Raw genomic sequence first — 15451 nt, 5'->3', positions numbered from 1 at the left:
TTAGAAACCTGTTTTGAAATGTTGTCGTGAAAGAACAGTGTGTCAACGTACGATTCTCGGAGGATTGAAATACCAAGCAAGTGATAGAAAAAATAAAGGTGTGGTCGGGTGTCGCTTGTCACCAGCGCGAATGAGTCTCACACACAGTCTCATATCTGCCTTGCTTCTTTCGGACACGCGCTGAAGTCCGGATATTCTCCTGAAATGATCCTGAAGGGCTGTTTGTGAGAGTCAGTCCGAGTCAGTTGCTCCGGACATTCTCCTGAGTCCCCTAGTAAAATATCCGGAGAATGTCCGAGTGAGCCCATGTGAGAATACCGCAGGAAAATGTCCGGAGAATATGACGATGAAGAATATCTCAGTATAGGAGCAACACACATAGAACTCTCCGACAAAGGGGTCGTCTTGGAAAGACGATGAGATACGACAGCTTTTGGCGATAAGAACCGACGCAGGTGTCGATGTGCTGTAAAACAAACTGCCTCGTGCATGCTCCATCCAGACTCCACCCCTCACCTGAATGCTCTGGACATCTTCCTGTTGTCGTGAACGCGTCTGACTCGGACAATGTCCCGCTGCATACGTGAAGTCTTTACATCTGAAAGTGACTTCTGCAACGTGGAGCAGATGCAAACTGCCCCGAACCGCCTCAGCATCAGCCTGACCTGCACTGTAACTGCACCTAAAATCCATATTTTGCAACATCATCATGATCTCATCATTATGTGTCAACACATTAAAATATGACTTGAGGAAAGTTCTCCCATCTGGCAGGTCTGAGCATGTATATTGTTGTTGGCTCTTATCAGCTGACTAGATGGCTCATAGCTGTTTATTGGCTCTGCAGCCGGAGTCTTAGGCTTATTGAGGCCACTCTGTCGGCTGCAAAGATTTGTCCCAGTGGAAATTTACCCAGATGAGTTCTCAGAGTGAGTCTGAGCTCGCTGGTCAGAAATCACCCTGGAAACGGTCTGTGTTTTCTAAAGCTGCTGCTGCTGCACTGAGAACCTCAACAGGGACTCACCCACAAGGAGAAAAGACTGTTCTCATGTGGAGTTCGTAGGGAAATGTCAACTTTGTGCAATGTTAGGTTGTGAAATAGGTTGGTTATTGAATAGCTTGTAACCGGGTCAAGTTGGCAGCTTGTGTCTCATTCGATAATCCAACAATAGTCATGGTTTTTACAAATTTGGGCCTTTTGTTGATGCTCGTAGATCGAAGGCATCCGAACGAACCTTCACAGAATCTTTAACTTTGATTTCTTAAGACATGGATATCATTGTTTTGCTATATTTGCCTTATTTCTGTCATTTGAGCTTTAATATCTCTGTCATCTGTGTAAATTTCCAGACTTACCCACCAAGGTGAGGTGGTGTGCAGATATCCAGATTTACACCGTGGACGTGGATGAAGGACGGACATGCTTCAGTAGGACATTGACTCTAATTTTAAATCTGCCCCGTGTGATGATTAACAGCAGGACAGTCGACTTGGACCCAGGTGGTTACAGAAAGTTATGGTTTTGAATTAAACATATATTTCAAAGTATAGATGAATTGAAATAGTCTGTCAATCGCAACGACTGAGACAGATTTAATGGAGATAAACTACATATGATGATGGTAATACTTGCACTGATGTTATTGTCCCGCCTACGCAGAAAGTCCAGTGGTCCCCTCATTGACTGTGCATTGACAGACTCGTTCCTCTCCATGTAAGGTGGCGAGTTTCCTTCCGAATATGATTAGGAGGGAGCCCGGTGGCTTCCTGTGGCTCGGATATCAGCAGCTGAACAACTCCCGCTGTCCCAGTGACCTCAAGTGCCACCGTGATATCAGACACTTTAGTCACGGGTGGGAGGCAGGGAGGTCGGGGGGGTGGTGGCAGTGGACGGCAAGTGGAAACCGACATTGTCATAATACTGACATCATCCCTCCCTATTCGTTTCAATACGACTGGAGCGAGAGGCTGCTGATGATCCTGAAACTTCTTCCCCCAAAGCTGCACATGTGTATTGTGCGTGGACTGTTCTCTTGTCACTATAAAACACTGCAGCAACTTTAAATATCCAGAAAGCCAAACATTCCGAGCAAAGCCAAAAATAGTTGGCACAAGTTTTCTTCTGTAGCTGAGATGTTGATATTCTTTGCACGACCCTTCAGATTTGTATAGTGGCCACAAGTCCTGACCCACAGTTCTAAATCCCCCCTAAGAGTTTTAAAGTCTTTACTTATTTACTGGGAAAGGTCATGATCTTACATTGCATGAGAAAACGGAGGTTTTATGGGGCAGTTTACTCCAAGAGTCTCTCAGTTTAACAACTGCAGGAGCTACAGGCTGTTTATGAGTTGTCCCACACCCATGTAATGACATTTCAAATGAGACTAATTTCATTCCAAAATCTGTATCCAGTCATTGTTCTGCAGCCCGAACTGCTGAACTAAAATAGAGCCATTGCAGGAACAAACCAGATCTCTGTGAATGTTTACTGCTCCCCACCCCGAGTGCACGTTCTCCCCCTCCTCGCTCCTCCTCTCCCCTCAGACCTCCAGACATTCCCATGCCCAGGGTTTGTTGATTTTCTGTTGATGTTGGCATGCTTCTGCGGAGCCGGGGGCCGGGGGCCGGGCCGTGCTGGCTGAGGTCACTCATGGCCGGTTCAAGCCTCCGTCGCCGTCCTCGTCTCATCAGTCGCCTCCTTCCTCTTCTTCCTGTGAGCACTGTGTCTGTTATCTGGTGCCTCTTCATCACGTCTCTGTTTATAGAAAAACCTATAGCGTCGCTCTCAGTGATTACATCAATCCTGAGGTGCAGGGAGGGGAGTCTGATCACGGCTGTAATCTACACACCATGCAAATCAGCTGATACTGGAGAGTGTAGTAAATAAACCGTCTGAGGGCAAAGGACGACCGACTGTCTTTACTTCTCCCTCTTCCTTCACCTTTTTGATGTCAAACCCATCAAATCAAAACTAAAAAACCTCATTGATAATATTATATATCAAATTAAAGCAGTGTAACAGAAATGAACTGCAAAACAAGTAGAAATGTCAATACAATGCCTTGATTTGATTAATTTAAAGGTCATTATACAGGCATAAAGATTGTTTTACCTCGAAAACTCCACCATCAAACTTAAATACTTTGAAATGCAGTTGCTGAATCCTTCCAAAATGTAACTATCGACTAACAAAATACACGGACTCAGATTTTGTTCTTGGCCATTTGTAACTTTATTTTGATAATTCCTGCTTTAGGTGATTAGCAAAACCTGGTAATAACCTCATATCTGCATGGACTGTGTAATTGAAGGTGACGTGTCGGTCACGGAGAGTTACAGACTATAGAGCATCTCTGCTGCTGGGCTGCTGACAACTTTATCAACTGGGAGTTTCCAGTTTATTTAAGTGTCTGTGCTCCTGCGACAGCCGTGCATGAAAAACTTAACACACAAGAGACACTATGTCATGTTGCTAATATGTGGTTCACGTGCAAAAAGGCACGCCTCAGTGTTGTTTGATAATAAGGAGCCAGGGACACAGGCGCTGACAGAGTCCTTTCACAATTGTTACCTTTGCAGAAACTTCTTGCAACTCAACTCAAATGAAGAACTTCCACCGAGGCTCCATACTACACAGTGTTTGTGATCCTGCATATTTTTCAAACGCATCTTAAAATGACAAATGTTTAAAGTTATTAATCATTTTAAAGGTGGCTAAAAATTAGTAGAATAATGGCTCGGATCTGACTCCAGACCTGCTGAAGGTGCCTGACTGTCTGCTCCGGGGATCCACTCGGGTCACTCATCGTGTGGTTGACATAATTGCCGGGTGGCGGTGGACACTGCTGAGTTATCAGCAGCGTCATGTGTCTGCGTTGGTCACAGGATGACAGGTGCTTTCAAATGAGGCTGCGGTTGTTGGTGTGAAGCTGAGATTTTCAAGATGCTTTGCACAGGCAGCATATTATCATGTTGCTCAGAGTCATTTGCACTGTTGTGTCCAAATAGTTTGACAGTTCATGCTGACTATTTCTTTTTCAGTGTTCTTAAAACCTTTGGGAAGGGGCTACATTTCTAAATAAAAGCCCGAGAGATGGATTTTTGTGCCTTTTTCACTTGTTGAATACTTTTCTTGTTTGTCTCCTGTTTTTCTTTTCTCTTTTTGGGCGGGGGGGGGGGGCGGGGGCGGGGGGCGGGGGGGGGGCGGGGGGGGGGGGACCTTTCCCTGCCTTTTCAGCCTCCGTCAGTGCATGTGTGCTCTTACATCACCGTTCCTCCGCCTCGCCATTAAAAAGCACTTTCTCTGCCTCTCTGGATTCTTTCAGGGCGCCTTTTTTCGATTTGCATGAGAAGCAGCTGGGAACGGGCCCCCTTCCCGTTTTCCTCCCTTTGTCCCGCCGTTCTTTTATTCCAAATTCTCCTCACTGATGCCCCTTCCTCGCTTTGTGCTGTGTGTATAAGACGGCTGCATAACGTTACACCGGCCAATCGTTTGGCTAAGATGCTCGTGGTGTTGGGCACAGCACTTGTTTTCCACGGCAGAAATAACATCCCCACCCTGTCCCGGACGTTGATGTTTTGAAAATAAGTTTTAAATTTGAAACAGATTGTGCAGTTTCCAGGCCAAAGCACGTGGGATTGTGATTCAATTGGATGCACTCAGAGAAAGGCAGAGGGGTTTTAATAGAGCAGGGTGAAAAATGTTCTGTAGACATTATTAATGAGGCCACTGAAGCGGGTCTAGATGTATTTATCTGCACTGCCAGGGAGTCTTTGAGCTGCAGAGCTTTGGGTTGTTTTGGCCTCTCTGAAGAGCCTACGTCTATATTTACCTGGCTGCCGCTCTGCAACGGGCTTTTTACTTGAAAGTTAGGTAACAATTACCACGAAGTCACTCCATGGCAACAAAAGATTAAGAGCTTAACCCTGCAAACGGCCACTTGTGAGGACTGTGCACCGTTTGTGCAGCTGCAGCGTTCGCGGCGTCCACAGGGGGCGTTCTGACCTTTGACACTTGGTCTTGGCGCACGACAAATCCTGTTAGATGTGACTGTCTGTGGCTGCATGAGCTCAGCGTGACGGGGGGGGGGGGGGGGGGGGGGGGGATCTGCAGAGGTTCTTCAGATGGATCGTTAGAGGCAGTCGATGACACTGAGGTTACTGAACAAATGTGTGTGTGTGATTGAGGAAAAGAATATATATATAAAACAAAAAACCAAGATTCACAAAGAAACTTTCTTGGGAAAAATAAGTTTTAATATTGATGTAGCTTAACTTTCACTCATGATGCACAAGCACTACAAAGTTAAAAATAATATTTGAAATTCATAAATTTGTTTATGTTTGTTTCTTTATAGCAAAAGCAAACCAATCCTCACCATTACAGTGTGATTCATGTTGACAGTCCTAAAAAAAAAAAAGGAAGCAAAGAGACAAACCACCGACATGAACAACAAATGGAGTAAAGCTTCTCAAACAGGATGTCTTCAGAATAAAAGTACAGCGGAGTATCAGAAGAAAATCTCAATCTGCTTCACAGCTTTCAATCCCTTGCTCCTTGTGGACGCAGGTCACAGCAGGTCGGTCTTCACAGTCCACCATCATCCTGCAACGGGACACAAGTCACGGGTCAATTTCATGTTTCAGACAGGAGACGATGTTCAGATGACTGACAGGGTCTGTAAATAAATGTGCTCGTCGCGTTAATGTGTAGTAGATGTTTGCTGATGTGTCTGTTTACTGAGAAACGTGTGGAACAAGTGTTGATCAACGTTGAATCGTGTTTTGGAATGTTACAGTGTTTGAAGAAGAAAGAACCCAATACGTTTTGGAATGTTTCTGGGAATTCTTCTTGACTTGTTTTAAAGTTTTCTGTGAGTTCTCAGAAAGTAAAACATAAATCCTAGATCCTCCAAATGAAAAAAGCTCGATTAAACCCATATTATTATGTAATTTACTCCTTTACCTCATTTGTTTAATCCATTAAATATTGCAAAAAAAATGACATGATGTGTTTTTAAGTGTATTTCCCTTTCCTAATGTTTTCTGTAGTGGACATCCCCTCATAGGTGGGAGCCATTTTCCTGTGTCGTGGCCTAGCCCATGCTACAATCCCACTAAAGCCATTAACAGTCAACCTGCCCACTTCCCCGCGCCCACATTATCAACACAGGATCAAAACTCACAAAACTCTGCCCTTTCCTGTTTTCCATATACCTGGCTCACTTCCTGAAGCTCCACCAGTACAGAACCCCTCACGTTGGTGTGTTCCTGTTTGCTAAAACTGTGTAACATGTTATTGCTTCCCCTTTTCATAACCTCCTGTAATCCTTTGTGTTTATCTCATGGCCTGTGGGGATCAGAAATACAAAGATGAGCATGCATCCTCTCATTTTTTCTTTCAGGATCTTGTTTTACCCACATCTTTTCTCTCGCGGCAGTCCCCGCAGATGCAGCCCAAGCAGCCGTTGACCACCTGGATGCCGCAGAGCCCCACCTGCAGCAGACCCATGGCCAGCAGGATGGAGAAGAGCACCACGTGCCACATCACTGCGTTGGCAGGGGACTCGCAGATCGTCCACAAGGTCTGGTTCGTGAGGTAGCTGGTGTTACCCCTGAGAGGGAGAACAGTCACACACACACACACACACACAGAGATTCAGTAAAAACAAGTGCAGAGTTTGGGGGTGCAGGAGGAAAAAGATGGAATGACTGAGTTGAAGAAAATGGGAAAAAATGAGGGGTGGAGGAGGAAAGCACACGGAAAACAAAAAAGTTCTTGCAAAGTTTCAGGGTTCAAACTTATTTAAATGAGTAGTTTGACACTGATGAGCAGGTCTGCACCACTCTTGTTTCTGGAAACATCTCCCGTGCTCTTTGTCCAAAGTAACAAAATCACTGCAGCTTTAATGGTCACTAATTAACATATTATATCGTGATTGTTTAACCTGTGAAATAACCGAAGTGTAAACTTGCACGTTTTGCTGTTTTGGCCTCAGTCAGGTTGAGACGAGTTTGCTGCTACAGCTTTATATTCACCTACAGACATGAGAGTAGCACTGAGCTTCTCATCTAACTCACAGCCACGAAGCCAATAAAGTGAATATTGAGGTAATTCTTTACTTTTCCATCTGTCTTCTGAGTGTTAAGAATCATATTCAACATCTCTAATTATATGTTTGAAATATTTGTATTAAGGGAAAAGATATAAGTGGAATATTATTGTATGATGCAAATTGATACTGTTAATAGAGAGAATAGAAAGTAATCAGAAGTCTTCATTGTCATTGTTCAAGAGGAAAAGTTTTGATTACTATCGGACAATATTCTTTTTTTTCATCTGTTAATCTCTAGATAATTTTTTCAATCGATCAATCCTTCATTTAATCTGTAAGATACCAGAGACCAGTGTGGAATTCCCATTTCAGTCTCCCAGTGTCAGTGGTGATGTTTACAAGTTTTTTTGTTGGAAAAACGATAAAAACCTACAGATATTAACTTTTCCGATGATACAAAACATTTCAAAACCGTAAAAATCCTCACTTTTATAATGGAGCTGAATTTAGGAAATATTCAGCTTTTCTGCTTGATAAATTTCCCTAATCATCAATAATGTTGTTGATTAATTTCCCCAGTGATCAGCTGATGTTTCTATTGATTATTGTTTTATTATAACCCAGAAACACGCAGAAAATCCGAAACTGAGCTTTGCTGTCGGAAGCACACGCTCCGGTTGACTATAAATATCCCATCATGCAATGTGTAATCAAGCTCAGTTCCCCCGCTGTGAACAGTGGCGCCCTTTAATCTCCCATATCTATTAACCTGATGGTTGGTCTATCAGGTGACTCACTGTTTCCTGCGTGAGCTTGTGAAATGTCTCATTGGAGCCAAACACGTTATCGCTGTTTTTACATCAGTCAGCAAGAAGATGAAATATATAAAGACTGAATATTTAATTCAAGAATCATAATATCCACAATCTGTTGCCTTATAACAAACTTGTTAAGATTATTATTTAGTTTTTATTATATATTTTTCTACATGTTAATTTCCTATTTCCACATTTTTGCATTAATAAGGTAAAGGCCTCTCATAATTTTCTATGTTTTTTTTAAAGAGTGCAGATAAATATCATATTAAATCAACATGGCCACTGATCAGAATATAAGAATCGTTTCTTTTCGATAATTTGGCCAAAGGTTTATTATTATTTATTTATTCACGTATTAAAACTAAATATTATGGAGAGAAAGAGTAATTTTCCAACTACAGCTGCAATGACACAAACAGAAGAGGTTGGCGCAGTCTGCCACCTACTGGTCTTTAGGAATATTACATGTCTAGTTCTTCTTTTCTTTTCTTTTTTTATGATAATAAATCATAACTGTTTCTGTTCTCAAGAGAAAGATAAGGAAGCTGCCTGTGTGGTGGGGCCCGGTTTGCTGCCTCAGACTTTTTGACTCCACTGTAGCTGATGATAAGATAACTCATAGATACACAGAATCTATAAGGAGGCAGTTTGCAGGGGGGGGGGGAGAAAAAGCACATTTGAAACTCCAGCGGCGTGAAGAACACTCACATGTCAGAGTTTTCAAACGGGTACGTCCATTTGCCATCGACCAGACACTTGGGTCCAATAGCGAGACCTGCCGAGGCCACGCTGGTGCAGTAGATGGCTCCGATCAGGCCGAACGCCGAGGAGAACACCGAGCTCAACATCTGGAGGGAAGACGAGAACAGACATCACTTTACCTCCAGTAGCTTCAACACTGTAGAAGTTATACCGTCTGTATTCTTACTTATATTACATCAGTAGTCTTTACTCATTTCTTTCTCATACTCAAGATTCAAAGAGCTTCATTGTCATTATACTCAGGTGTAGTAGATATATCAAGATATATATTTATATATAAGTGTAAGAATATAGAAAAATGTAGGTGTAACTTGGCACGAGGCAGTAGAGATTGAACTCTGCTTGACTTTGGAGAATCCCCGGTCTGATTCCTTATCATATAGAGGATGATGTCATCAAGGTGACATTGAAAGTCTCGCTCAAAGGATTTGCCTCGTCCGAATATTTCTTGATTTAATCAATTAGTGATAGTTAATTGTCTTTTTTCGAGTGTATTTTTTCATTGGCCGGAATTCCACGAGTAGATATAAATTAAACATTATATTCACTTACTCACTTAGCTACTTACTTTCAAGGGAGTTCTTGATTTTTATCAGATTCTTTTCCAGTGTCGTAATGGATTCACTTGACTTGTTGCCTCAACCTGTTTTTGCTGATTTCCTATTGATTTTTTCCCACCAGTCTTTCTAGTGGCAGCCTGTGAGATATCCTTGTGTTGAATACACACCTAAATGCATCTTTTCTCACTGTAATAATGTAATAATAATAGAATAAAAGTGGTTTCTCTAATTAAAACTCTAGTGAATGACTGAAGTATCCTGAAGCTGCACTTCTGCAAAAACATATTTAGCAAAAACCTAATAACTTTAAACTGTTATTTTAAAATGCGGAAGTGCCCTGATAACGTGCCTCCAGTACAGGAAATACTTTAATAACCCGATTGCACTGCTCATCTGGTGCATTGCTGATAAAATACACACGATTCAACTTTGTCCTTTGCTCGTTTTTTATGGGGTCTCCTTCACCACCACCATTCATTATCAGGCCGGTACCCAACAACGGCTCAACGTCTATATATTAAAATCTTTTCAACGACTTTACTCACCCGGCAACGGTTGCCACAGCAACCATATCCGCAGCAACCCTTGCCCCCGGCCTTGATAGCCGAGCAGCTCGGACACAGCATCTGAAGAGTTGAAGATATGAAAAGATGCATCACTTTATATGTTTGATTCTCTCTAAAGCTTTTAATATGCAGGTTTAGGTGTGTTTGTGTCTATTAATGCACACATGTACGTGCACCTACTCATTTGCATTTCAATGTGTGGGCCTCTCTCCGAGCGCCGTCTTATCTCATAACCAAATATTTGTGAAGAGTTTGACTTTCTCATCCCAGCAGGCGATGATATCCGGGTAGATATTTATACTTGTCCCTGATCCAAACTATTATATCACAGCAATAAAGACCTGTCCCTCTGCTGGACTCAAAGGTCTCTGATACATTTATGAGATTAAATATTTATCATTTATTTATTCATATCATATATATTTATTGCCCCTGTCCAATAGAACAATAGCGTGAGTGGAAACTCTTTGTGTGTTTGTGTCTTCGATGATGAAGTACACAAGATAATTCTGTGTTTCCCTCCAACTTCTCCTCTGTGTTATCAGCAACAGCTAAATAAATTAAATTTAGTGAAACTACATTTATTGTATTATTGCAGTTGCATTTTATCTTATTTTTGTCCATGGTGGAGATAAATTGCACTATTACAGTATATATATATATATATATATATATATATATATATATATATATATATATATATATATATAGGATACTAGTCTGTATGTGTCATAGTTTATTAGCACACTAGTGGAGTATTTCTCTCTGAACTATGGGAATACTCCATTACTTGAAGTACAGTAGAATTGTACTTGTGATAGTTCGGGTACTTTGTTTTTTTCCTGCTTGCTTCAAAGTGAAAGTTGAGTTTAAATCTCAATGTAAAGATATTTTTTTTTAAGATATATTTTTTTCATGGTTTTTCATTTAAGATTTAAGATCTGGAATAGAATTTAAAATACAACCTCTTTTTCCAGAGGTATCGTTATGGTTCACGAGTCAAAACCCAGATAAGGAAATAGTTACAAGACAAATTCTGATAGTGGAACTCAAAAAGAATCTAATGAAATACAACAATTTAACAAAATGTACAAAATATATTCCTCGGTAATCCCCAAAAAATAATACTCAATAAAATTTACTAGTAAAAGTAACCAATAAAATGTTTATACAAGGCTGAGTAAATGACTGAGAATCCAATAAAACATCCGACCACACTCCATTACTCACAAAGAGGCCTCCTCCGATCAGCCCCCCCATGAGCCAGACCTGGAGGGAGATCTGGTCGGTCTCCAGACTCTTCCCGTCGGGGAAGAACAGCAGCAGGTTGGCGATCATGCTGATGAAGGCGGTGGGCAGCAGGATCAGGCCCACCAGGCGAGCGCACTTCCCCGTACAACACATGGTTTCACACCCTTGTTTCTCTCGCTCACTGCTCCCTGTCCACTTTCTCTACTCTCACTGCGAGGTATCTCCCCGTCCTCTTCAAGTCAGGCAGAAGTCGGTGGTGGAAACGGGTGGGAGGGAGGGAAGGGGGAGGCCCAGGACTGACAGCTCAACTCTGCTCATGGTGAAAGTCAAACACGAGCAGTCACAGTTCGAACAGGGAGGAGAGAGGGAACAAAGGCCGAGTATTGGCGTGGTCGACTCTAATCTGATTTCAGACCTTTATCTGAGACCTGTACTGGACTCAGATAAAGAATATAAACCTGAATGTGAAGATCATAGTTTCTCACAGCAAAAGAAAACCAACATTGAGCGTAAAGGAGAAAGGGTCAAGACTTGGTTTTTAAGGTTCAGCTTTTAAGTTTGGGTTTTAGGTGTGATGTTTGACGTCAGGATAAGAGACCAGGGAATGCATGACGTCAACAGGTGCCCACACCAACACACACAAGTTCAAAATGTGTGTGTGTGTGTGTTCAGGGGGCTCCCTCATGCCCTTTGGTACTTGCTGATGATAATACCAGTCTGTTTGTTCTATTTATGGCCTGTTGCAAACACAGGGTTGGTTCCACAGAACAGAGCTTTGAACCAGAGATACAGACGTTACACTCAATCGATGGTTTCAAACGTATTCGCTGCTTTGGAGCTTTTTACCAACTGACCGTCGAACCTGTGTGTGTGTGTATACTTTACAAACATCTGTCGTACAAAGCAGTTGTACAAGTAAAGCTTATTTCACCACAACAATATGTGATTTAAAGGTTCGAATGTTGAGGGAAAACGAAAATAAATTCCACTTAAAAATTGAGATGAGGTTTCATTTTAACCGTTTGGTTTGAAACATTTTCTTTATTGACAAAATAAACATGTGTTAAAGAATCAGGTACAACGTGGACAGCACATGTAAAGCAGAGTAAATATACACGTAGAATATGTACAAATATACATGGCATTAAATAAATACACTTTTTATACAGTTTAATAAAGTTCACCAGATACTCAAGGGCGTCATCTTCTGGATGAATGTAGTAACATCACTGAGTTTGAACTAACCCTAACCCTAACTCTAGCTAGTATTGAAATGTGTCCAGTATTTTTAGGGGGTATTTCACATTCAAAAAATAAATGAGAAATTGTTCCTGTACTATGTTTAAAAAAGGTACAAGAAGTATCGCAATAAGAGAGTGCGTATATTTTATGTAGAATTTAGAAATGTACTTTCTTTACCTTGTTCTAAATACACTACTTGTACCTTTTATTACTTTATTTAAATGTACAATATAAATGTACTCTTTACATATAGGCAGATGCAAATTAAGATTTAAATAAATAAGTAACAAAAAGAATTACAGAAACAATGAGAACAGATTAACAGAAAATTAATTAGAACACAAAAAAGATCTAAAAGAAAGAAAATAGAATTAAATATGATTATTAAAATATTTCTGCAGTTTTGTTATTTATATTTTATTTTATTTTTAATCAATAAACTTTAGGGTCTTAAAATAATCTTTAAAATCTTGCAAAAGGCTATTGGGTAATTTGGTTATCCTAAAAAAGCTATTTAATAACTAACAAATATAAACATTTGACCTTATATATTATTTTATGTTATTAGGAAACAAATATAATTTATTTTATTTCTATTTTTCTTCCTTTATTTTGTCAGGAAACTAAATCCAATGTTTTGAATTAAAACATGATGTTTCTTTCTTTCTTCTGTTTTTTGGTCTGGTTGATGACGCAGTTTCCCAACAACCAATAATGTGAAGGCAAATAATGCACATGCAGTTGTCCCAGTGCCCCAATGCTTTCTATGTGTGGCTCAGTGTGTGTCTGTCTCTCTGTGTGTGTCTGTCAGCTGCTGTCAGGACTGAAGACCACACACTCACATCAACAGGACTCAGATTGTGTGTCTCTTCAAGCTCTGTAATGTCAGGTGAGAGTTGTGGTTATCTCTTGTTGTTGTTGTGTGCTTCATCCCATCCGACCCATTCCTCCCTGTTGGTTGTGTCTCATCCTGGTTTGTGTCTTTTTGTCCCAGATCAAGTTAAAGAGCTCGTGTCAAAGTGTCTCCAGGCTCGGGACATGGCTTACTGTCCATACAGCCGCTTCCCTGTCGGTGCTGCCTTACTGACAGCAGATGGCGCCATAATCACAGGTAATAACCAACAGGTCTCTGTACACCTTTAAAAACCTGATGATGGTGATTGAGACCAAGTGTTGTACTGAAGTACACGTTTTCAGGTACTTTTATACTACATTTTATCTCTTCTTAATTCAATACTGTACTTTTTGCTCTACCTTATTCATTGTAAAACTTTTTAAAATAATAATTATAAAACATTTGAATGAATGACTTCTACATGTAAGGAAAGACTTTTAAATTGTGCTTATTTATTTATTTTTTGGTTACTTAAGTAAAAGATAAGGAAATGTTTTCTTCTACTTAAATTCATCCTTAAAATAACAGAAAAATTAAAGTGCAGGGGTAGAATACATTAATGTAAGTACTATGATAATAGTAATAATAATAATAATAGTTTGTAATTGTATTTCATACCCCTAACACTATTTGCAGATACAATATACTTTATACCTTCTATTCCAATTTTTTATTAAATTTTTTTGTTAATAGTGACATATTGAAAAATGTCTTCCACCTCCTCCTCTTTCACCAATAAAATAAATAATAAAATAAAATTTAAGTGAAGAGGTAAAATTGGACTATAAGTACATTAACGTAATATTATGATAATAATAAAAATGATATGTATTTAAAACAAGGAAATTAAAAGGTAGAGAGTGTGAACAGTTCTTCCTCTTTCACTGGGGCCCAGGCTGTAACGTGGAGAACGCCTCCTACGGTCTGACGGTGTGTGCCGAGCGGACGGCCATCCAGAGAGCTGTGGTGGAGGGACACACACAGTTCAGGGCCATCGCTGTGACATGGTGAGTCTCTGAGCAGTGGCACTGTCGGCTCATGAAAAGCTCCATAATATGACACATGTTTTTATGCATTTACCGTCTCCTCCATGCAGCGACATCAAGGATCGCTTTGTTGGCCCGTGTGGAGCCTGTCGACAGGTTCTCATGGAGGTGAGGCAACTCTCTTATCACCAGTAGACAATCATTGTCCCCTGATCGGAACATCATGCACCGCAAACACTTTTACAATCAGAGGAAGTTGTTTCTGACCATAATTGGAAAACTAACCTTAATTAGGAAGCATGTGGATTTTAACCTGCAACACATTTATTCTGCATTTTGATAAGACTGGGAATGAACATGTTGGGAGTTTGCATTCTACATTTAGCTGCTCAGACACATGATCGATGTTTTATATATTGGATATATATTGGTTACCTGAATGATTAAGTACATTTTGATGTAGTATAGTGTTTTTGTATTCTAAAACATGTTTGTATTCAGGCTGTAAGGTGTCACACTGTCACTCACAAGGTTTGATATGTTTGTGAAGTACCGAGAAACTGTGATATGACAATAAATCATTCTTCACAATATTATTATCCTTGCTACTTTCCATCATCCTCACATGAAACAGGTATGAATCTAGTGTATGTGGAAATAAAGTCTGCCATGAATCCCGTCTTCCTCTCGCACATGTTGTGATTTTCTCCTTCCTTACTGTGCATCTCTCTCCGTCACCAGTTTGGATCCGACTGGACCGTGTACTTGGCCAAGCCGGACGGATCTTACAAAGAAACCAGCCTCAGTGAACTGCTGCCTCTCGCCTTCTCATCTGCACATCTCGCAAAGAACTAATGACGGATTCTCAAAAGTTACACTCGTCTTATTGTTACGAGGAAAAGGAAACGATAAGGAAATATATTTGTTATCATCTTCTTCGCAGTTGATTTATAGAAAATTACACTTCAACAATAAAGTGTATTTTTTCCCTTAAAGCTGTGTCTGATTCTTTTTGAATTGTTATTATTAATAGTAGTAGTTATAGTATTATTAAATAGTAGTAGTGGTAGTGGTAGCTGTATTATTATTATTATTATTATTATTAGCATTGTTATAATTATTATTTGTCGTAGTATTGTTGGTAGTAGTTATAGTATTATTAGTGGTAGTGGTAGTAGTATCTGTATTATATTATTATAATTATTATTGTTATTTTTCTTTTTATTATTATTAGTAGTAGTTATTGTATCATTATTATTATTATGAATTCATAATAATTATTATAATTACTACTACTTTTATTAGTATTATTTGTA

The 15451-nt window shown here is 40.1% G+C and overlaps 2 protein-coding genes across 2 annotated transcripts; one reads left to right on the top strand and one right to left on the bottom strand.

Moving 5' to 3' along the window:
* Positions 1-5234: 5234 nt before the first annotated feature.
* On the bottom strand, positions 5235-11261 carry tm4sf5 (transmembrane 4 L six family member 5). Its single transcript, XM_034615572.1, has 5 exons — positions 10992-11261; positions 9741-9821; positions 8582-8721; positions 6422-6614; positions 5235-5605 (listed from the first exon to the last, which is right to left on the bottom strand). The coding sequence occupies exons 1-5, from the start codon at positions 11163-11165 to the stop codon at positions 5588-5590; spliced, it is 606 nt and encodes a 201-aa protein (XP_034471463.1). The 5' UTR covers positions 11166-11261; the 3' UTR covers positions 5235-5587.
* zgc:103586 lies at positions 7080-15130 on the top strand. Its single transcript, XM_034615575.1, has 6 exons — positions 7080-7098; positions 13034-13143; positions 13249-13365; positions 14045-14156; positions 14246-14303; positions 14877-15130. Exons 2-6 carry the CDS (start codon positions 13137-13139, stop codon positions 14988-14990), a joined length of 408 nt encoding a protein of 135 aa, XP_034471466.1. The 5' UTR covers positions 7080-7098; positions 13034-13136; the 3' UTR covers positions 14991-15130.
* The last annotated feature ends 321 nt before the right edge of the window (positions 15131-15451 follow it).

The sequence above is a fragment of the Hippoglossus hippoglossus genome, chromosome 18 (assembly GCF_009819705.1).
Source record: "Hippoglossus hippoglossus isolate fHipHip1 chromosome 18, fHipHip1.pri, whole genome shotgun sequence".
Classification (NCBI taxonomy): Eukaryota; Metazoa; Chordata; class Actinopteri; order Pleuronectiformes; family Pleuronectidae; genus Hippoglossus; species Hippoglossus hippoglossus.
This window is presented reverse-complemented; position numbering and strand designations above follow the sequence as displayed.

What these genes read in the sequence shown, in the direction of transcription:
- tm4sf5 (XM_034615572.1), bottom strand. Translation starts at nt 11,165, where the DNA reads ATGTGTTGTACGGGGAAGTGCGCTCGCCTGGTGGGCCTGATCCTGCTG. An exon ending in TGATCGGAGGAGGCCTCTTT is followed by an intron (nt 9,822 to 10,991) that starts GTGAGTAATGGA and finishes TCAACTCTTCAG; the next exon opens with ATGCTGTGTCCGAGCTGCTC. An exon ending in GCTGTGGCAACCGTTGCCGG is followed by an intron (nt 8,722 to 9,740) that starts GTGAGTAAAGTC and finishes TCTTCCCTCCAG; the next exon opens with ATGTTGAGCTCGGTGTTCTC.
- zgc:103586 (XM_034615575.1), top strand. An exon ending in AGGGCCATCGCTGTGACATG is followed by an intron (nt 14,157 to 14,245) that starts GTGAGTCTCTGA and finishes TCCTCCATGCAG; the next exon opens with CGACATCAAGGATCGCTTTG. An exon ending in GTCGACAGGTTCTCATGGAG is followed by an intron (nt 14,304 to 14,876) that starts GTGAGGCAACTC and finishes CTCCGTCACCAG; the next exon opens with TTTGGATCCGACTGGACCGT.